The sequence below is a fragment of the Hermetia illucens genome, chromosome 2 (assembly GCF_905115235.1).
Source record: "Hermetia illucens chromosome 2, iHerIll2.2.curated.20191125, whole genome shotgun sequence".
NCBI lineage: Eukaryota > Metazoa > Arthropoda > Insecta > Diptera > Stratiomyidae > Hermetia > Hermetia illucens.
This window is the reverse complement of record NC_051850.1, coordinates 23,770,388-23,794,463: the sequence shown is the minus strand read 5'-3', so window position 1 is coordinate 23,794,463 and position 24,076 is coordinate 23,770,388. Positions and strand designations below refer to the sequence as shown.

Below are 24,076 nucleotides of genomic sequence, written 5' to 3'. Positions count from 1 at the left end.
CATCGAACCGTATTGTCAAACGAAAACAATGAATACGATACCAAAAACACGAGAAATCGTGGAAAATCGGCGGTGAGAAGGGCTGGCTGAAATCGAGGAAAATTTCCGCGAACCCGGGTCGTAAAATTTCGGCAAAAATCTAAAATTGTCGGGTTGCTTTGAGGGATACCTCGTTCGAACGGGGAGGCAGCCCAGATTCAGGAAATGCAAGAATTTTCGCGCTACGATACCAAAAACACGAGAAATCGTGGAAAATCGGCGGTGAGAAAGGCTGGCTGAAATCGAGGAAAATTGGAAATTTCCACAACCCCTGGGTCGTAAAAATTGGCAATAATCCAAAATTGTCGGATTGCTGGGGTAGATACCTCGTACGAACGGGTAGGCGGCCCAGATTCAGGAAATGCAAGAATTAGCAACTTCGGAGACTTGGGTTTGTAGCAAAAAAAACTGCGAACTCTTGGCCGCTTTCGAGGGAAGAATCCCCCGAAGAATTTTGGCCCCCTACATGAGGATGGACGATTCCGTAGCCTACATAATGACGAAATCTATGAGCGATACCAAGATGGTGGGCGGGTCGCTGAATTCGTATGAATGAGGATGATCTAGCCCGGAAAGTCTATAAGGACAATATCTATGGTAGAAAAAGAATACAAGGCAGACCCTGCCTGAAATGGAGCGATGGCGTAGGTCAGGACGTCAGACACCTTTTAGGGATATCGAACTGGTGGGCTTCGATGCAAAACCAGAGTGCCTGAAGTTCCTTATTAAGACAGGCCTAGACCGGATCCCGGTTGTTGCGCCTTTAATGCTGGTGATTTTTTGCTTCATTTCATCTGGGTGACTGAAAAGTGTCTCTTATCTTAACAAAGGTTCATAGTAGGTTTGTGCAGTTCTTTTACAATCTCTGCACTATCTAAAACTCCACCACTCTTGGAACTATGATTGAGGCATTTGGGATATCATTTCAGAACCATGTAACCATTTTGTATGTTATTTCACGAGAATTCCAGAATTTCTTAATATTAGAACTCTATACGATTCTATTTCCTTTAATTCCTCTTAATTTATAGATCTTCAATAATTTTCTGAAGATGCTCACATTCTATCACACAAAGAAAAAAAAAACAATTATCTGAACATTGTGCCATGAGTATCTGATGATTAATGCCGCTTCTCCTTAATTTCTTCTCATCGATATTTAATAAGCTGTTGAAGTTATTTTTACCTGGGAATAGGTAGATATAACCCAAGTACTATGAACCATATTACATTATATTATCTAGTCCTACTCATTTTCTTTCAGGTAGTTCTGCCGTTTTGTTTTGTTCATTGTTGGAGCTTAACACGCGAAAATATTCTATGAAGGGAGAATTGCACCGTGGAAACGCTAACGAAGCAAGATAGGAAAATTTGCCAGGGGCAGGGACATAGAAAGTTTACGATGATAATATCTGGTAGAACTACCTTTAATTACTCCCATCCAATTCTACTTAGACTGGGTTGTCTTATTTGGTTGATAATGAACTCAAAAGTATTGTAATTTTTGCAAAAAAGAATCTTATTTTACAACAGATTCTGGATTAATGTTCCTTTTTCCAAGGATAGTACTCCTTCAGTGAAACAAGATACGAAAGTAGCTTCTAATTTTATGAAAACACCTACAAATTTTCTTAAACTAATCTCAACTAATCAAATATCAATCAATCCTCCAAAATGACATTTTAAATCCTGTCAAGCAAAAAAGTCGTCCTTCTTTCAATACGCCTTTTGCATTCGAATTTTGCCGGTTTCTCGAAAATATAAAATATTCGCTATTGTATGAATCCTTTCGATTAAAGTAGACTCACACAAAAATCTACATCAATTGTCAAAATAAATCCCGAGAAGTCTGTTATTGCGAAAGTATATCGAAACAATATTCAATATAATGTTAATATGGCACCTCCTTATCATAGATCCTTTCCATTTTCAGGCATATATTTAGCATAGCACCGTACCTCACAATCTAATGGGGGAGCTAGACGAGAAAGAAACTCCTCCATCCTCTGAACCACAGCATGAAACTGAAGAGCCTAAAGAAACTGACAAAATGCTAGAGAAAAAGGACGATACAACAACAACCACCACCAACACAACAACTTCAGACAACAAAACGTCTCCAAAATCAAAACCACCCACAGGAAAAAGCGACACCGAAACGAAAAAAGCTTCAACGCCAACAACAAAGTCAGACAAGGAGGACGAAAAGAAAAAGGAAGCAAATGGCGAGGAAATCATTAACATTCCCGAATCGGCAGAAAGCACCCAAGCGGCCCCAGTAACACAAGAAGGACGCGAGGTGAAACCGAAGAAAATACCAATTGGTGGTATAAAAATGCCTGGTTTTTTCACACGAGGCAAACCACCACGAGGCGAAGGCGACGGTGCCGAGGGTGAACTTCTCGAGAAAGAAGGTAATGACAACAAATTGAACGAAGAAAATCCCAAGGACGACGAGAAAAGGCCTAGCATTGCAGAACGAATCAGGAGCTTCTTCACCAGGAAGCCACCGGCCAAAGTAGACGACGATATTAAGGATATAAAAAGCGGAGGTGAGTAAATTACTTCATTCACTCTGAATTTCAATTACAGTACGCCTGTGCCGTTATTTTTATAACACTATATAAATACGCTTTGGTCCTTTTTTCAGAACAACAAGCCGCAGAAGGTCAGGATCCGCCACCAAAAAAAGGACTCTTAAATGCAATTAAGCTTCCAATTGCGACAATGATTCCAAAAAAGAAGACTGAAAATCCGGACGATGTGGAATTAGGCACCGGTCCAGGAACGAAAGCTGGATTAGCGTCTATGGAAACACTGGACGATTCACTAAAGGATCAGGACACTGTAGATAGGGCGGCAAAAACAAATAACGACGACACACTGGAGACAGTTAAACTGACAGATGAGGTAATATTTCCGTATATTTTATGACTATATTAAGATATGGTGGTGGTTAAATTCGTGAGAAAATTGTCCTGTGTTGGGAAGGATTCATCTATGGGGTTTCCCATAGTGTGGTGTAGTGTAAAGTGAATCATCCCTTCATTTCCTATCGCGTGACTTGTTCATTTGAACGTGTTCTCAGAACATAACACAGTGAGTTGGAAAGCTTTAAGGATTTACAGTCAACGTATGCAAATAATTTAGGATTCTCTGGGAGTGCTTGGAGTTCAGTATTCGTCACCAAACTATTCTAATATTAGGACCAAGCTATAAGATTGAGTAATCCAAAAATTAATTCCAAAGTTTTGTGTTCTAAATCAGTTTATTAATAGAAGTCCTTAAACATAGCGGCATAAACTCGTAAAGTTAACTTTAAGGCTTATTACAAGGACCTTAAACTAAACTGTCAATGTTCAGAGAAAACAAATGTTTACGTAATATGAGACCACACTTCCGGCCATAATCAATCAATCTATGTAAATTGTATTCAATCAAAAGTTGCAAATCCGGGTCAACAATATTGATTTGTTATAAATTTGCGTGGGCGACTTCATAGAAATGTGATATGATGAGTTTGAGATTGAAGGGTCAATAACTTGACAGCCCACTCTTGTTGAAAAATTAAACATAATTTAAGGACTATTTATTAATAAATAGTGGAAAGAATAAAAACTAAAAAGAAAGGATTTTTAAGGAAATACTGAGTAGACTTTGGGAAGTTCCTAATCAGCATGTCAAGTGGACTGTCGCCGAAGTTACTCGTCATGCGACTACCCCCGGCATGCAAATGCAAAATCGTCGGATTCGCGTGGGTGATTCCTTGATCGAAAGGGGAGGCGGCCCAGATTTCGGAAATACAAGAATTTCCACATTACGGCCTCGAAAAAGCAAGATATTGCGAAAAATTATGCGGCTTAGGTAGGGGCTGGCTGAAATCCAAGAAAATTGAAAGTTTCTACGACCCCGGGTCGAAAAACTGATCAAAAATGCAAAACCGTCAGGTTGGGTTGGGTGATACCTGCAATACGAGAAATACAAGAATTTCCACGCTACGATGCCGGCGAAAAATCTTGGCTCGGAGAGGCTGACCGAAATTCAAGAAAATTGAAAATTTCCACGACCTCCGGGTCGAAAAACTGATTAAAAATGCAAAATCGTCGGATTCGCGTGGGTGATACCTTGATCAAAAGGGGAGGCGGCCCAGATTTCGGAAATGCAAGAATTTCTACGCTACGGTGTTACTAGAAAAGATGTTCAACAAATTATAAATAGTCACAAGAAGTTAGAGGCTTGATTTGGATGGGATGCAAAATTTTTGGTACAAACAGTTTATCAACATACGCCATCGATTAGCACAAAGATTACTGAAAACATCAGTGAGGATTCTTTTTCACCGGTTCCTTACTTCCACTCTAAACAAGACAGCCTCTAGAATCGTTGTTCATCAACCTTTTACTTGTTCAAAACGTCCTAACCACGTATTTGAGGAGGGCGAACAGATCCAAGTCTGTAAGAGACTCATCTGAAGTGACTCTTGCCACAAAGCCTCAGGGAAAGTTATCGGTTACCATGGGAACCACGATGGCCCTCTAGAAATATATACTCCAAACGAATTTCTGAAGAATGTGCTCTTGACCAGGTTATACACGGTCGGCCCCCTTGTGGGAGTTTTCTTGTGGTTGTGCTTGCGCTCATATTGCGGGCAGAGCTCCTTGTGAACTCAAAGCACGAAGTTACGTTTTACAACTCGGGGGCCGTAAATGGCAGGTACTCGTATAACACCTCTAGGGCCTTTATGTTCATAACGTCTATTATTATTAGAGGGCCAAATCGCACCTGAACTGACTTAGAAAATTTTGTCCGAGGATCGGAAGAGCTTTCAAGTGGAAGAGGGGAAAGATTGGGAAAAAACACGTAACTCTATTATAAGAAACAAATGAAATTTATTTCGTTCTGTCCATCGATTTCACCAGGACTTTCGATAGCTTCGCGTTGTGAGTTTATCACGTGCATAGCATTTAGTGTGATGATAAGGGAGCTAATCTGACTGTGAGTGAACTGCAGGTACGGCAGACGAGAGCGAAGGAAGAAAAGGGTCATTTCCCTTGGGACTCCGAGTTTCCTTCGGAGCCCGGAAGAGAAAGTTAAAGAAAATTCTTTTTTCGGTAATATAGAGTAATTAATACCCTCCCCGGTCTACGATTCTTCTTCTTTTTCCCGTTCACAAGCGGGGTCGTCTGGTCGTGATCGGTTTCGCCATTTGGCTCTGTCGAATTCCTGATCTGGGTACAATCTTGAGGCTTTGCATCCAGCGTATCAAGGCACCGTTGTTTCGGCCTGCCTTTTGGTCGTTTACCATCGACTTCGATGTTCAGACCAATCTTGGCAAGTGAATTCTCGTTGGCACGAATTACATCACCATACCATCGAAGACGCCTCTCTCACAACTTTTGCACGATCGGTGCAACCCCACAACGATCGCGGATATCTTCACTTCAGATGTGACCAAAACGTGTCACGTCACTAGTCCAACGCAACATCTTCGTCTCCATTACCGCAAGACGGCATTCATTGTCTTTTATAGTTGGTCAACATTCAGAACCATAGAGGGCGACAGGACGGACGACATTGCAGTAAATTTTAGATTTGAGACGTTCGTTGATACGTCGATCACAAAGAACACTAGTTGTGGAACCCCACTTCATCCAGGTTGCGTTAATGCGTGAAGTAATTTCCGGATGGCGCAAGTGGTTAAAGCGCTTGGCTATCGTAGCAGAAGGCGGCGGTTTAAATCTCACTGGTGGCAGGGAGATTTGTTATCGTGGCTGTATGTCGGATACCAGTCGACTCAGCTGTGACTGACTACCTGAGTCAAATCAGGGTAATAATCTCGGGCGAGGGCAATGCTGACCACATTGCCTCCTACAGTGTACTGTAGTGTACCGTAACGGCCTTGAATGAAGGGATCTTACACAGTTCAAGGCCCTGATCCAATATGGATTGTTGCACCAACGATTATTATTATTATTATTAATTTCATAACGCAGTTCTCCATTGGCTGATACCGTTGACCCGAGGTATTTAAATCGCTCAGTTCTTGCCAGATCACTGCCGCTGACAGTGATTGTGCCTGTTTCATGGGGATCGTTCGTCAAAAATTCAGTTTTGTTTAAATTCAATCTGAGACCGTGTTGCATGAGGCGATCATTCCATTTTTGAACAAGTTGCTCGAGATCATTTTTGCTATCAGATGCTAGGAAAACAACATCTGCATAAAGCAGTGTGTAGGGCGCTGGACATTGGATATCCCATGTGACGGTGTCCATAACAAGAACAAAGAGGAATGGTCAGAGGGCGCTTTCTTGATGAACACCAACAGAGACACGAAGCGGTTTTGATACACCCGCCATACTTCGAACTTTACTTTTTGGATCGTGATAGAGCAATTGAACCCAGCGCACGAGTTCTTCTGGCGCTAAGTGTTGTCGTAAAGCATACCAGATGAGTTCGTGTTGCACACGGTCAAACGCTTTCTCTAGATCTAGAAATGCAATGTAAAGAGGGCGATGCTTGCTATGGTGTTTCTCCATGAGTAACCGCGCAGCGTGCGTTGCGTCAGTAGTTCCGCAGTTTTTGACAAATCCGGCTTGATTTCGGTTATTTCTACGATTTTGCGAATACGGTTGTCAAGAATGCGTTCAAAAATCTTCATGATATGGGAAAGTAGCCAGATCGGACGGTAATTTGAACATTCTGCTGTAGTGCCCTTCTTTTTCCATATTGGAACAGTGGTATTTTCTTACCCATCAGAATTCCTGAATAATCCGATTAAAGAATTCACTGAGCCACAGTGTTGGGTCCCAGCTCTTCGCTTTCCAAACTCAGACACAATGTCGTCAGGTCCTGGGACTTCTCCCGATTTCATTCCTTTTATTGCCTCCTCGACTTCAGTTTCACTAACAGTTAAGCCCATGGTGTTTAACGTAGATACCTGTCGTGGAGACTTAATCCTACGGTCCTGTTCAGATACGGATTGATTTTGTGACCACAATCAGAGCCCCGTTGAGACAAGCAACAACGTACCAGTCTATACCAAGTGCATGGCTTAGCATTCATACTGGTGGATGCAAGAATTACCTAAATCTCTACCGAACTAAGGAGTACGGCACCCTTGTTGAAACGCAACACCACGCCGAGGCCCGAAGGTCTCTTCTCGCTTGAGCACAACCACAACCCCCATGAAACTCCCACTAGGGGAATAACCGAGCTGTACTCACATACAACGGGAGTTCACCCGAAGTATGTGAGTCCAGGGGCTTTCCCGGTTCCCATGGTACCAGTACACCCCTGGTAAGGTTTCGTGACCAATTTGCCACTTCAGATGAGTCCCCGTGCAGACTCGGGTCTGATCGCCCTAATTAGGCCTTTGGAGCATTCGCCTACTGTATCACGGCTGGCAAACCAAAGTGAGTACAGCGTCTCCCGGTGCCACCATTATGGCCTCGGCCACTTGGTTTTGGTTTGGCCGACAGGGTTGCCGCCCCGTCTTCCTCACCGCCACCTCTGAGCACCAGACAGGTGGAACTGCTCGAAATGTCGGCAATGATTGTGGAATGAAGGATGAGCAAATTCTTCAGTTGAAATCTGCTCGAAGTATTCTCGCCATCTATCTGTTGCGGCTCGACGGTTGATAAACAAAATACCGTTCTTGTCATTAATGCAACAGAATTATTAGATATCCTGTGTGCGTTCATTACGGCTTTAAGCTAGTGGATACAGATCTCTCTCGCCATCCCGAGTTTCCAGTTTATCGTAAAGATTTTCGTAATTGTTCGCTCGCGTGACAGCGGCCGCTTCCTTTGCTTCCTGCTTGGCATTCTTATAAATTTGCCAATTAGCAGGCGTTTTATCATCGAAAAATTTGTGGTAAAGGCGTTTCTTTCCACGGACCTTCATTTCAACATCATCATTCCAAAGCCAAGTATCTCGGTTGATGTACCGCTTACTCGGCTTGGTGACCCCGAGGGTTGCAGAGGCTGCTTTGTGACTCGTGTCTTTCATTTGGTTCCATGATTCTTCCGCATTCGTAATGGTCGGCGATCGTATGAGTGAGATCGTTTCTTCTTTCTTCTCACCAAATCGCCACCATTTAATGCGGCGCGGACCAGTGCGTTCCTCACGCTGTTTTATCAGTGGCTTAATTCGCACGACGGCAATCAACGGCCGAGATATTGAACTGATAGAAAGAAGAACTTCATGATTTTCAAACAATTTAATTATATCCGATCTTAACCACGAGGGCGGAGTCAAAAGCGAGAATGTTCAGATCCTTCATCTGTCTATACACGCTTGCTTGCGTCTTTGCTATCGTTTCATCCTCCTTCACGGTGAGCGCCATTCGTAATCAGAATGTTTTGGATTATGACGCCCATCCTGGTACAAATCCCAAGTAAACCTAGCCTAAGACTAACCCAGCGTCAAAGGATCCAACTTCCTAAAATATCTTCTACAGAGGCAAGTAAGGGCGTATTGGTGGGTTTTCCGGAGCTTTGCCACTATGCGGTGTGGACTCTAACGCAAGGATGAGAAAAGTCCAATTGGAGCATTCGAATCGCAAATGGACAATGGGCAAATAGGGTATCCTATTTTTCCCCCGAAAAAAGCGTTCTAAGGAATAAGATACCCGGAACGGGTATTTTTTGGAACCCAAGAGTCAATTTGGTGTCTCGCCTTATATGTATCCAATTTTCCGATAGTTACTGAAATTGGTGTTTTCAAACCTTTGTTTAAGGGCATCAATGCGCTTTCCACTGAGACTATATATAACAACTAGTCCGTCAATTTTCTTGGACTACGTAATGTGCCAATTTCATGGTGTATGGGACGAATTCCAAATTTATCTCGAATAAAAATTATCTGAGTTGAAGGGACTTCAAAAATCAATGCATACCCATCGCCAGTAGGGTGTACTGAACCCACATAACAAAGCAATTCTTAACATAGATTATAGCACCCACCATTACTAGAACATTTCAATCGTGCCCACTTTATTTTGAGGCCGATTCGTACAAAACGAGTTATGCTGTCGTTACTCAACTGAGATTAGCAACGGAACTAGGCAATACCGTCGGAAATCACTCGGATTATCCTCACTGGTGTCATAAGCCTATTAAATCCTCATTACCGAGTAGCTTCTATCGACAGGATTGCCTCTGCATTATTCGTCAGCATAAAATACTAAAATATTTCTGATTCTCTCCATTTTATCATTATCTCGCATGTCTACCAATTTATGGACCGCTTAATATTCCAACCGGCTTTTGGGATTCTCGTGATATTTATCCATATTTAATGTTCTGGGTTATCTGTTGTGGGTAGCTTTTATGTTCTCGTTATATAGTCACATGGCGATAATATTTAAAGTGCTGTAGATCCGCAAAATGAATCCCATGGAATTACTTTCTACATTGGGCTTAGTAGCTGCAATGGTTACATCACATGAGTATCTCGTACCTTGTTACTTGTATATTGTGTGTAAAATGCAAATATTTCCTCTGTTCATTATACAATGAGGGCAGTGGACTAGCAGAAATTTTTGATAATTTTGCATTTGGCTCTTAAAATAACCTCCTTTAAAGGTATTGTTGTTTCAGCACTGAAATATGGCTATCGGCCCCATTTGATATTCAGTTTCATGTTTGAGCAGAAGCAGAAATTTACTGTTATTATTATTATTCTGGGAAAGTCGCACCGCGTCCTTGAAGAACTATTGTGCCCCTTTTACTGGTTATAGTGTACCTATTGATCATAGTATCTCAAGCAGGCCTATAACCGTCAGAAACTTTAGTATGTTCCCTACTTCCAGATCTTTCAGCTTTGCATCTGGTATTGAGTGTTCTCCCAGATGCCCCGACCTACTTTGCACAAATGCCGGGCACTGTCCCAGAACGTGTATAGAGGTTTCGTCCTCCTCCTCACAAAGCCTGCAGGCAGTGTCCGTAGATATCCCTAACTTCCCTAGGTGATAGGTCAGCCGACAATGACCAGTGAGAATTCCCATTATGATTCGGAGGTTCTTTTTGGTGACTGCTGGACTGCTTCATCCCTGGTAGGCCCCCCTTAGATTCATAGCCATGAAACTATTTTCGATTCCACAGAAGGGTTCTGGCCCGTGTAACGGCGCCCCTGCTCGCTTCTTGGCTAGTTCGTCCGCTGCCTCGTTGCCTTTCAACCCAGCGTGGCCTGGAACCAGAAATTTACTAATAAGAATCTGAGTCTGAATCTTAACAGAATATATGAGTCCTTGAAACGAGCGTAAATATCAAGTTCCGGACATACTGTTCACGGGTAACTTTTCTTATATTCAAAAGCTGCAATCAAAAAAACAATTGTGTTAAATTTTCAAAAGGCTTGAGTCATCATAGTGTTCTTAGGATTGTAATCATAAGGACCTGCATAAGTAAATACAGATGGAAACAGCGAAGCAGTAGAGCAAAAGTCAGATATTGTTAAGGATGAACACGCCCTAGTTGCTGCTCGTAAGTTGAAATGATTATTGGAAGCCACCCTGTCCGGTATAATATCATAACACGAAATATAAAGATTCTAGGAAGTGTTATTTGAAAGAGAGTTATATCTCACATAGGAATGCCGTATACTGATCGTATTTGAAGCTATGAGGGTGTTTGTTAGCTTGAGGTTAACAAAATGCTGAAATACTACCTTAATTATTTGAAATTGTATCATTAAAAAAGACATACTTTATTTCGGTAACCAACTGTCCGTCATTGTGCTCTGTTCTGACTTCCAAAATTGTTTGTTTCTGGATTTATATAAGAACTATTATAACACCGGATAGCCCCCCCCCCCCCCCCCACCTAGAATCCTCTCTGACGATCAGGTGAGAGTTAATACTGAAGCCATCCATAACACAGCCCTCCGCGACACCTATAAGAGGGAAATGGATGCCGCAATAACCGCAGTCAACAGAGGACCTGGAGATGAAGCATCAACAAATGAACTTCACAACCACCTCATGGATACGGCCACAAACATACTTGGCCTCAGCCGCAAACGGAGTCGGAACGGCTGGTTTGACGATGAATGTAAGCTAGCAACGGAACGGAAGAATGCTGAATTCTCAAAGAATGCGGGCACGCGCAGAGACTTATCACCAACTCCGTCGAGCGAAGAAGCGACTTCACAGATACAAAAAGGAAGCCTGGGAGAACCAACAAGTCTGTGAACTAGAAAAGTACAGGGTTCAACCGCACCAGGCGCGGAAGTTTTACCGACAAGTTAGCAGGATGAAGCCTTATGCACCTCGATGCTCATCGTACCGAGACAAAGAGGGGAATCTGATTTCCGACAGAATGGGCATATTGGAGCGATGGGTTGGGTGCTTTGATGAGCTACTGAACAACCCGAACATCGGCGAGTTGGAGGTTCTGCCAACCGAAGACGGCGGACAAATACTGCCACCAACGAGTATAGGAGAAACAGTCCGTGCAATTCATCGGCTAAAAAATCATAAGTCGCCAGGAGCCGATGGAATTACAGCCGAATTTGTTAAATATGGAGGCGATCAGTTACACCAAGTGGTTCATCAACTTGTGCTCAAGGTATGGGACAGCGAATCAACGCCTGACGATTGGCAATGGGGCATTATCTGTCTCATACATAAAAACGGATATACCACACAGTGCAGCAATTATAGAGGTATCACGTTGCTGAGTACCACCTATAAGATATTCTCCGCTATCTTGCTAGGCCGGATAGCCCCATACGCCCAGAACATCATTGGCCCATACCAAAGAGGCCTCACTCCAGGCAAATCAGCAACAAATCAGATTTTCTCTCTGCGGCAAGCGATGGAAAAACTATTGGTATATGGACAACAGTTGCACCATCTATTCATCGACTTTAAAGCCGCCTATGATAGCATAGCCAGAGTAAAACTGTACGCGGCCATGAGAGAATTCGGTATCCCGACAAAATTGATAAGACTGATTAGGCTGACCTTGACCAATGTACGAGGCCAGATAAAAGCAGCAGGATCACTCTAAAGACCATTCGACATCAACAACGGTCTTCGACAAAGAGATGCCCTATCATGCGCCCTCTTTAACCTGGCCCTTGAGAAAGTAATCCGTGATGCTGAGGCAAATCCAAGAGGTACGATCCTCCTTAAGTCCACCCAACTACTGGCCTATGCTGAAGATATCGACATCATCGGAAGAACGACCCGAGACGTACAAACTGCCTTCATCCAGATGGAGCAGGCGGTATTTGGCGCGAGATCATGGGCTACACATCAATGAAGGCAAGACAAAATATATGGTGACAGCGTCGGCACCGAAAACCAACCAACCAACAACATCGAACCGCACTGGTCAAACGGGAAGAATAAGGATAGGAGAATACAACTTTGAGACCGTTGATAATTTCTGCTATCTAGGGTCGAAAATCACAACCGATAACAGCTACGATGATGAAATCCGCGCACGGTTGTTGGCAGCCAATAGAGCCTATTTCAGCTTACAAAGACTGTTCCGTTCGAAACGTCTCACCATAGGGTCAAAGCTCTTACTGTACAAGACTATGATCTTGCCAGTCCTCATGTATTCCTCGGAAACTTGGGTTCTTAGCAAGAAAAATTGCGAACTCTTGGCCGTGTTCGAGAGAAGAATCCTCCGAAGAATTTTTGGCCTCCTACATGAGGATGGACAATTCCGTAGCCTACACAATCACGAAATCCGACTCAATAGGTTACGGTGGGTGGGTCACTTAATTCGTATGGATGAGGATGATCCAGCCCGGAAGTCTATAAGGGAAATATCTATGGTAGAAAAAGAAAACGAGGCAGACCGTGCCTGAAATGGAGCGATGGCTTAGGTCACAACGCCACACTGCTTTTAGGGATATCAAATTGGTAGACCTCGGCGCAAAACAGGGGTGTCTGAATTCTTTATTATAGCAGGTCTAGATCGGATACCGGTTGTTACGCCGTTGATGATGATGATGAATTTTCGTTGGCGCAAATTACGTGACCATGTCGTCGAAGACGCCTCTCTTTCGCAATTGAAAATTGAAATCGCCATCGGGAAGTCCTTAAAAGTGGTCATTGTTATAGGCTGTATTGTGGAATATTACCTTACGTATCACGTTCATAACAATCTTAAAGATAATGTCTCAGGTTTGCTTCCGCCCCAAGACAATCCTCCTGTAGCATCTTCATTTGTTCTTCCGCATACATTTTTGTGGAGATCACTGAAGTGATACATATATATAAATATTTGCTTTATCTCCAGAAGATCGAATTTTCCTTGTGACTTTCGAATTCTTGATTCTATCAATTGTTTTGTCGTCTATTGGAAAGCAAACATTGTCTCGGCAAAGCAGCATCGCTTCGTTATTCTTTGATTTATCTGTCTTACATTTTACACGATTGCACCATGGCTTTCTATTAGAACTATCGGCAGTGTCTCCTATCTATCACAAAGGCCTCAGCAAATCTGGAGAGTACAATCGCTCTCTAACTGATAATGAAAAATTTTATGCCAACAATGAACTTCTCTTTCTCTTCTCCTTCTCTGTGACGAGTTGGTAACTGAGTGCTTGAGGTTTTGCAAGCTGCGAGGTTTTAATTTTGAAGCGACTATACTACGTCGCGTGGATATGGCTTTACAAGGAGGAGATCCTGTACTAAAAAAGGGAGTATATGGTTTCCGAAGGTAAAATGAGAAGCCAAAATAAGGAACTGCTTCTTTTGATTTTGTGTTATGCGTCTCCAAGGCCATGTATAAATCGAATCTCCAATCTTCATCAACGTTATTGACATTTAAAATGCCATATTATGACAAATGACACATGGAAAAAGCAAATTGAATCCTCTCTAAAGGTTTGTATGAATGGTCGTTCGGATCTGAATACTTCGTCATGGCAATGCTCCCAGCCACACCACTCTGGGTATCCCTGAGATCCTGATGAAACAGAATTTGACGACACTTCACTAGACCCGTACAGTCTTGGTTTAATTTCGATAGGTTTCGTTCTACTTCTGAGGTTAACATCGTCCTCAAAAACCGTTGATGACATTAAATAATTCAACTATCCTGACGGCCACTCTGAACAGAAATCCCATAGAGATCTTCCAGGCAAAGATTACGAGAGGCGATGGGGATGGGGATTCCCCCGAGTCACAAGTTTTCTAAGGGGATCGGAATAAAAATGCCCGCATCAATTTCCTAGGCATGTATCACAAGCTAAAGCTACTACTTACCATTCCTAGTATGAATCCCTCAAATGATATATAAGCCCCCCCCCCCTAAAGTAATACTGGGGAGAAGAACCATTTTTGTGGTTTAAAACTTTCGTTGCTTTAAAAGTTCCAAATGTCCATCTTACTCTAGGTTCCGAGCAATCATTTTCTCCTTTCCCTGCTCCTGTCTGCTATTGGGATGTTAAAAAGAAAATTACTTTCCTTCATCGTGGGACAAGTCCCCAGAAATTGAATTTTGAGAAGCAGATACCCTACCCAGCGGTACCCTCGATAAATGTCCTATCTTCGTTTTCAGGCAGAGAGATAACATTGTTTTATCCTTGGCTATAGTCTCATATAATCTAGATGGGTAGGTAAGCAAGCATCAGTGACCGCAACGAGGATCGCAATTAGCGTTGTGGTGCGCTGTTTTGATACCACAAACTACTAAGAGCAAGAAGACAGTCAGTTTAAATCTTCAGAGCCAGCACGTAGCATTCACGAAGAAAGCAGCTCCCCCACCCTGCAGCTAGAAATCTCTGTGAGGCCCCCAAAAAAGAATGGTTTACCTAATGTTCGTAACTTGAATCTAGTTAGAGGTGGGTAATCGCAAAAAAAGTGCCTGAGGATTGCCCTCTCTTCATCGAAGCTTCGGCAATGCGAATTATAGGGTATGCCGAGACTGGCGGCATGGTCCCCTATGGGCCAGTACCTCGTACAGACCGCCGTAATCTTCCTTGTCTTGGCACAGGTGGTGAGTCATCGCCATTTGAGATCAGCGGCTGCTAAGTAGTGTGAGTAAGTTCCGCCCTTGACAGGCGCCAGCCGGACACCGACTGTACCCGCCGGAGGAATACCAAGAGCAGAGCCCCTCCTTTCCAATCCATCAACCCCATCATTCCCCTCTATGTTCTAATGACCGGGAATTCAAAGAAGGGTGACCTTGGGAGTGCCGCCTAGACCATTCAGCGTGTTTCTGCACTGCCCCACCAGCCTGGAGGATGTCTTTGAGTAAAAGGTCTTAATGGCCGCTTGGCTGTCTGTCAAAATAGTCATGCCTGTTTGATTTTATTTTTCAAATGCACTGGGTTTTTAGTGCAGTTAGGCGGTATCTTGATTAGGCAATGGTTTCATCCAGATAAAAGCCGAATATAATAGCTAGTGGCAAACAGATAGCGAATGTATTTCAGTCCTCTGATCACACGCATCATCTTTCTTAGATTCAACAGTAAAGATTGAACGCAGAAGACAATTGACTGGGAGGTCATATATTTAGCATAGAAATTCAACGGGTCGGTATCAGTAATCACTCCAAGTAAGCCTAATTAACACCGGGAGTATTGTCCAACCGGCTCAGACCTTCAGAGTCAGCCAGTATGAAACCCGTTTACGAAGGAGCTTCTCCGCCCTGCGACCAAAGGTCTCCTTGAGGTTCCTAAATAATTGCTTACCTAGTTTTAGCAGCCTGACTCTAGTTAGAGCTGGGCCATCGCAAAGAAAATGTTTAAGGTTTCTCCGCCCCCCCCCTTCTCCACAACTTCGACGATGCGAATTGTAACGTATGCAGAGTCTGGAAGCATGGTCCCCTATAGACCAGTGCACCGTGCAAACCGCTGTAATCCATGGAGTCTCACTAAAAGAGGGGCAACCCCTTCTCAACTCAACTTGGCGGAGGTGGTAACTCTTCGCCTTCCGAAGCCAGCGGCTGTTAATATTGCGAATAAATTTCACCCATCACAATCAGTACCGGGTCTACGACTACGCCCAAAAAGGGGCTGCTAACAGCGGGGCCCTGTCTGACCAGTCCGCGTTCCTAAAACCAGGAACCTAGAGATGGGTGACTTTGAACGTGCCGCACAGATTGTTCAACATAACCCTGCAGTGCCCTGCCAGTCTGAAGGATTTCGCCACTGAGCAGCCACTTGAGTGTCGGTCAAGATGACTATTTTATGCTTGGACTCGGATCATATTCCCGCCATTAACAGGACCGTACAACTCCGCAACGCTGTGCCCATCCGATGAAACTCCCGGCCCGATTCCAGTGACCATCTTCGATTTCTCGGTGAGGAATATTGTGTGACAACCTTGCAACACGTCACCGGTCTTTCACTCTCTCCTGGTTTGAAAGTCCCCAACAAAATTCCTCTTGAAACTCGGTTTGCGTGTACGGTAACCCGTTGGGAATGCCCAGAGTTATTATGGTCGTAGGACTTCGCCGTCAACATCCGGACTCACACAGTCTGATAGCAACGTACCCCTGCAGGGTATTTAATGTGGTGGTCGAGGCAGAGAAGTAGAGGTATTTGCCGCACATTTTCTTTGAATGGTCCTCTTATGGGAGTAGAAGGCTATACAGACCTTCTTAACTGTCAGTTCAATGTTTAATCCTTAATCAAAACAGGCTTCGTCACTGCAAAAACATCTCCCAAATCAATAAAGTTTCCGTCAGCCATGCCTAAAGTTTTCCCATTGTTGGAATTTTAGCTTTTTGGCGGATCAGCTGGTTTCACCTCTTGGGACGACTGAATTTCATACGGGTGCATGTTCAGATCCTTTTTAATCTTTTATCATAGGGAGGTGCGCGGAATTTTAATGATTAGAGAATGCCAACGCACTGATCTATGTCGGCTGCGTATCAGTGCTGTGCGCACTTGTTCTCGACACTGGTAAACCTCGAACACCCGTGATTCACAATGCTCGATTCTCTACCTATTTCGTGAAAGTTTTCTACCCCATGGCGTTTTTTTGAAGGGGCGCTACTCCTGAGCATGAAATATAGCTCGATCAGGATCGGAAGTTGTCTAGCCGCCCACGTCATGGTGAATACTAACCAACGATTTTCGCATCAAATTGCATCGTTATCCGTTCGTTATTCTAACCCTAATCATTTTAGTGGGGTAGCCAAATAAGGGGTTTGTTTGGATCCGCCCTATATTTTGCTTTTTTTTATCTATTTGCTTCTAATCCACCACTTAATACGTTAACACTTGAATTAAATAATCATTATTAATCATTTTAATAAAAAAATAATCATTAAATAATCATTAATCGTAATATTTTCTTTCCTCTCCAGAAAAAAGACGAAAAAGAAGTCGAAGATCAAAATCTCTCATACATCGATCGGATACGGACCTACAAGTGCTCAGTTGACGACTTAGCCATCGTAGCAGGAATAGTAATATTCATCCTCCTTGTGGGATTAATTTGCGTATTCTCATTCAGTGGCGGAGACGTAATTAAATCAGCCCCAGTACGTGATGGACGATTTGTTGTAGCAGTAACAAGTTGCGGCCCAGTTGAAGGTGTGAAAGATGATGGTGCATTTACTTTCCGTGGAATTCCTTATGCGGTTCCTCCGATCGGTGAAAACCGATGGAAACCCGCCCAACTCATTGAAAACATTGATGAATGCTGGAATTCGACTTTACAAGCGCACAACACGACAGAGTTTTGTTCACAGATTCTGAGCAATGGAACAATAGTCGGAGATGAGGATTGCTTGACTCTAGATATCATAACTCCACATATAAGATACGATAATCCATTACCTGTAATTGTGCTAATTGGTGCTGAATCACTCCTTGGAGGCTCACCGACGATATTGCGACCCTCTGCCCGATACGCTCGGCAAAAGGATGTCGTATATGTTCGACCGAATTTCCGTATGGGACCTTTTGGATTCTTAGCTCTAGATGCATTGTCTAAATCCGCATATCCACCAACATCAGGAAATTATGCACTATCCGATATCTTAGCAGTGCTTCAATGGATTCAACGAAACATTGCTCATTTCGGAGGTGATGCAAACTCTGTGATTCTTCTGGGTCATCGAGCTGGCGGAACTTTGGTTTCAGCTTTAGTTACATCGCCCCAAATTAAAGGATTATATGCAAGAGCCTGGGTAGCTTCGGGAGCTTCAATATTCCCTGGGCGACCTTTGGCAGAGTCTGAGCGTTTGAACCATGAGTACATGACCCATATTCAATGCAGCGATGCTGATTGTCTTCGATTAGCATCCACTGAGCAGGTCCTCAATGCCATACCCGATACTTGGCGCTATTCAACCCCTGATTTACCAACACGAGATGAAAATTCGACTGCACGTCACGAGTGGTTGGTCCTAGATGGTCATATTCTACAGAAGCATCCCGCGGATGTATGGAGTAAGGAATTCGGTGAACCACGATTGGTCTTAGGTACTACAGCACATGTAAGCCATTCTGAAAAACTCCACTTGAAAAATATTGAATGGAATACGGAAACCGTCCGAAAACATGTTGAAGATAGTAAACTAGGCGAGCTTGGACTCTCGAGTGAAGCTGTCCAAAAATATAACGCTACATATCAAGGACTCATTGCAATGATTTCGGACATTCGAACAGTCTGTCCGATGTTAACAATGGCACGTCTGCAGCCGGCTGTTCCCTTCTATGTTGTTACTCAAATCGAACCTCAGAAAGGAGTCGCAGACGCTGACGCTGATGTACAAGCGATAATGGGCCGATATGAACCACATACGCCAGAACAGAGAAGGTACTTCTCTTCAATTCAACAACTCTTCTATCACTGGGTAGCGCATGGTGAGATGAAACAATATGAACCAAGACGACGAGTTCTGATCGTGGGGCAAGATGCCCTTCCATTTGAGGATTATCCAAATTGTGATTTTTGGATTAGTCAAGATATTGTTCCGCGATATGGACGTATAGATTAAGTTGAAAAATGGAGTATTATATGTAGTAATTTATTTTAAGGTGAGAATCATGAGTCTATGATGTCTGTTGAAAGGGGGTTGGTGTTTCTGGAGGAGTAGTTAAGGCTTCGGATTAGGATTTTGTTACTTGGGGTCGGCGTATCTCATATTTTCATCTCGAAATTAGATCAGTAGAGAACAGAGCTCCGGCTTTTATGAGCTAGAATGCTCAATTGATTTGAGGCAAATAAGTAAATACAAAATTCCAGGATATGGCTGGCTCCTTGCCATGATACACCTTTTTAAATAATTGAGTATCATTAGTTCGTCTTAGTGTCAAACCTAGACGTCATCTCATAACATATCTCCCATCATCTTTAGGAAATTTCAAAATCACTCAGCAAAACCCCTCTCAACAGATTCTATCCAAGAAAACAGATTCATGATTTTGCCTTAAAATTAACAGATGAATATCTTATGAAAGTTAAAAACGATGCTAGGTATAGTTATTATTATCTCAATCGTAAAATGTATTTAAACGTAATACTCAGATTCGGAGAGGTGCGAAGAATGAACTGAGGCGAGAAACTGGCGAAAATTTTTTCTGTAATTATTCTGTGACGATTTTATCATGTCTAAGTTAATATTACTTTTATTTAGTTCAATGATATTATCTTGTGTTAATTTAAAATATAATTCATTTAAATAAATTATTAGAGAGCTTGAAAAGCTTGCAACCATACAAAAGACCAAAGTCAAGAGATAAGAATGCACATAACATATAATATATAATACGACTTGCAGTTGATATTCTAATGCTTTCATTGCAATCGGGTGGGGCAAAATATGCGCCCTTGTCATTAGCATCGCATGTTCACTAATTTCTATAATTGATTATTAACTAAAATGAATTAAAGACCGGGGTCGGGATGACCAACGAATCAGAAATAATAAAATGGACACTGCAATGCCTAACAATGAAAGTACTAGAAAATAATTTTCCGGGCCCAATCTAATATTTCTCTTACTAAAATTTGCCGTTTTAAAATCTAATCTTTTCTTATACATATAAAAACTAATAGCAACAAAATTATTATAAAAGATATATCCAGAAACAATGCATGCGAAAATTCATCCCCTAAAAACAATCCAAAAAAAAGTTAAATAGATTCCATAACGCATTAACAAATACAACTAAAATTAGAATTAACATCTAAACTCGAAATCTAAGTTAACGATTTGTGAATGAGTGTGCGCGAACGATAGAAGACCATCAAAACATCCTTAAAACCATGAAAACATTCAAATATTTCTTGCCTGAGCAGGTTTTCTTTTGGAAAATATATTTGATAAGACTTTATTTAAAATTTAGCTTTAGATATACAATTAAAAGAGATTCGGACGTCCCATTTTTTGAACAAATAGAATGCTATTGCAAAGTTTTGTTATAAATGTACAATTTTCGAATATTTTCTTTTCTTTATGAAATGTAAGATTAAAATCAATTTATTTTCTTCAAATGATAAATCTTGAGAAAAATTTGTAGTTTTTTGTATGAAATGAAAAAGAAGCCAATAAGCGAAAATTTTTCGAAATTATCCCTTTTAGTCGTATTTTGTACTTTTATATTCAATTTACAACAGAATAAATAAAATAATTATCCATAATGTAATGTTTTTCGTAGGTAAGGTAAATAAATAAAAAAAATCGTTGATAAAATGTATTTGGCTTGGTTTTATTATTCATGTTCATTTATTTATTTGATTTTGGACGCATAAGTATGAGGTGCCATCGAGGCAATCCAATAAAAAGTAATTCCTGCTTGCTTTGCCTTCAAACTGAACTGTCTTGGTCCCACGAGTAGTCCGGGAAAAATGCCCACCCTGACTAGCCCAGCCACCAGGGTAAGCGTCTTATTTGAAACTGAAGTTGCCCAAGATATTCAGAGTTCGCATACTAAAGACCAAGCTCCCCATTGGCCACGCAGCTCTCGGCGTATGCTGTTCCACTTTGGCTTGGGATCCTATTAGGAACTACTCCAATGCAGGGAGGACGATCCTTGGGCTGTTGCTTCCGCTCATCCCTCCGCCAGATCCACTTGTCCCTAGCATATGACCAGCAGGCAAACAGATCCTCATCAGTTAGATGAGCCTACTTGCAGCCCGGCCCTACACACTGTTGGCCCGTCCGAAGACGGTTTTGAGCGGCCACCGCGAGGAGATCGGGTGAGAACTTGCCGAAATACACAGCTTAAATGCTTCTGCGGTTTCTTTAATTCCTCAACAGAATTTCGCGAGTTATTTGGTTTTGCTTCACTAATCCGTTGTTGTGCGGTGTCAGCACGTTTTTGTACTTTGACTAGTCATTGCTATGTTTCACATTGAATAATTTCTGGATCACTTTTCTCATTTTGGCTAGAATCTACCAGGGTACATTCTTAGATAAGACAACTGTTTTAACCGAACAGCTGCCCTCATATGCGTCAATGACGACTCTGTTGAGGTTTTGCATAATTGTTTCCAGCTCCAGTTGGTTCTTGATATCACCCTCCTTTAGATGAACCATGCTTAAGTGCCTTGTATAGGAATCCCAATCTGTTCTGCTGGGATTTCTTACTATACAGAGAGTTCCCTAACCCGTGAATTTTTGTTATTCTGTCATCCGACATAGAGGGTTTCTCGGACACTCTAAATTTCGACTAGCCCATTTCTGAGGGTTAACCCTTACCTTTTGCCTGGTGCTGGTCACAAATGCTCTAATCTATTGGTAAGGATAGATTCAAGAAAGTGCCTCTTTGACTGGTGTCGCTGCTTTCGTAGATCGCACGCTGTATGTTGGCGTTGTAGCCGAGAAGAAAAGTTGGCGCCTTCCTCTCGCAGTAGTTCCTTTGGGATCCGGCTGTCGCCGCCTAGGGAGCAGCCGGATGCTACAACTGCCTCTCGAGCTCTCTCGACGGCTTTCAATGGATCGGGGACAATCACAATAACTCCGGTCAGGAGCTCTGAATGATGTATATATTTTAATTCAGATTTAATAATAATATAAACTCTTGATTTTTAACAAGAGGTATTCCAAATTATCTGAAGACTTCTTGTTTTAGATCACGAATCTGCCCCCGGTACACCCAGGTTTTTCGATGCTGCACCTCTAATATCATCCTTTTAAATTGTCCTTGCAATTGTCATTATGTGTGTCCCTGGTATATCATCCCCAGCATATATCGACAATTCTACTCCCTACCAGCCTGGAAATTGAGGGAATACGGTATTGACGCGCCGTGTCCTCCTTCAAATGTGTTGTTGGTTTCTTTCTTCTGATCAAGGACCTTAGTCGGTTTTGGTCTTCGCTTCCTAATTGCACTGCTTGGCTTCCTAACTTCTCCCTTCTTGGGTGTTATCATTTGTTAGTCAATATTGCGGAAATATATCTCTGCTTGATGAAACAGTTTGGGTGCGATACGGGGTCCCGCTTATTTCTTGTTGCTGTTTATCTTAAGGAAGGAACTCTAGACATCCCGGTTTTGCGCCGAGGTCCACCAATTCGATATCCCTAATAGCTATCTGAGGCAGGGTCTGCTTCGTCTTCGTTTCCTACCATAGATATTGCCTTTGTAGACTTTTCGCGCTGGATCATCTTCATCCATACGCTCGCCCGAGATTATTATCCTGATTTGACTCAGGTACTCATTCACAGCTGAGTCGACTGGTATCCGACGTCAAATCACGATACAAATACCACTGCCACCAGCGAGATTTGAATCGCGACCTTCCGCCTTGTACTCTAACCACTCAGCTATCCCGCCACTTACCTGCTGGGACAAAGAGGGAAATCTGATTTCCGGCAGAATGGAAGAGAGATGAACTGCTCAACAACCAACATATCGGCGAGTTCGCCAACTGGAGATGATCGGCTCCACCGATCCATCCACCGACTTAAAAACCATAAGTCGCCAGGAGCCGATGGAATTACAGCCGAATTGGTTAAATATTAAGGTGATCAACTACACCAAGCGTGCAATAATTATAGAGGTATCACGTTGCTGAATACCATCTATATGATATTCTCCTCTATCTTGCTAGGCCGCATAGCCCCATACGCTCAGAACATCATTGGCCCATACCTAAGGGGCTTCACTCTAGGCAAATCGTCAACAGATCAGATTTTCACTGTGCGGCAAGCGATGAAAAAATTGTTGGAATATGGACGTCAGTTGTAACATCTTTTCATCGACTTTAAACCTGCATATGACAGCATAGCCAGGGTAAAACTGTACGCCGCCAGGGGAGAATTCAGTATCCCCATGAAATTGATAAGACTTAAAAAGCGGACCCTGACCAATATGCGAGGTCAGATAAATGCAGCAGGATCACTTTCAAGACCATTCGACATCAACAAAGATCTACGACAAGGGGCATGGAGAAAGTGATCCGTGATGCTGAAGTAAATGCGAGGGGTGCGATCCTCTTTAAGTCCATCCAACTACTGGCCTATGCTGACGATATCGACATTATGGGAAGAACGACCCGAGACGTACAAACTACCTTCATCCAGATGGAGTAGGCGGCGCGAGATCTTGAACTACACATCAATGAAAGCAAGACAAAATATGTGGGGGCAACGTCAGCACCGAAAACCAACCAACCAACATCATTAAACCACACTGGGTAAACGGGAAGAATAAAGATAGGAGACTACAACTTTTAGACCGTTGATAATTTCTCCTATCTAGGGTCGAAAATCACAACCGATAACAGCTATGATGATGAAATCCGCACACGGTTGTTGGCAGCCAACAGAGCCTATTTCAGCTTACAAAACCTCTTCCGCTCGAAACGTCTCACCATAGAGTCAAAGCTCTTACTGTACAAGACAATGATCTTGCCAGTCCTCATGTATTCCTCGGGGACTTGGGTTCTTAGCAAAAAAAATTGCGAACTCTTGGCCGCGTTCGAGAGAAGAATCCTCCGAAGAATTCCTTATTAAAGCAGGCCTAAACCGGATACCGGTTGTTGCGCCTTTGATGATGATGATGATTCATTTCGTAGTCATTTTGCTTCCTCCTCCTTTATCGCCCATCTGTTTCTGCCTTGTGACGTTTGTTTGCCTAACTTTATTCTCCATTGTCGGCTCCTGCTTAT

The 24,076-nt window shown here is 42.6% G+C and overlaps 1 protein-coding gene across 3 annotated transcripts in view; it reads left to right on the top strand.

Annotated features, from left to right (window-relative positions):
• LOC119648241 (neurotactin) overlaps positions 1-20,654 on the top strand; it is a 133,837-nt gene extending 113,183 nt beyond the window's left edge. For 2 of the 3 annotated variants that reach the window (XM_038049870.1, XM_038049872.1), the window contains exons 2-4: positions 1,973-2,591; positions 2,690-2,949; positions 17,319-20,654. In XM_038049870.1, coding sequence (XP_037905798.1) covers positions 2,009-2,591; positions 2,690-2,949; positions 17,319-18,959 — 2,484 coding nt within the window. In that variant the 5' untranslated portion in view covers positions 1,973-2,008 and the 3' untranslated portion in view covers positions 18,960-20,654. Of the gene's footprint in view, positions 1-1,881; positions 1,903-1,972; positions 2,592-2,689; positions 2,950-17,318 lie in introns of those variants that run through there. The other variant, XM_038049873.1, reaches the window with a different exon arrangement.
• Positions 20,655-24,076: the final 3,422 nt, after the last annotated feature.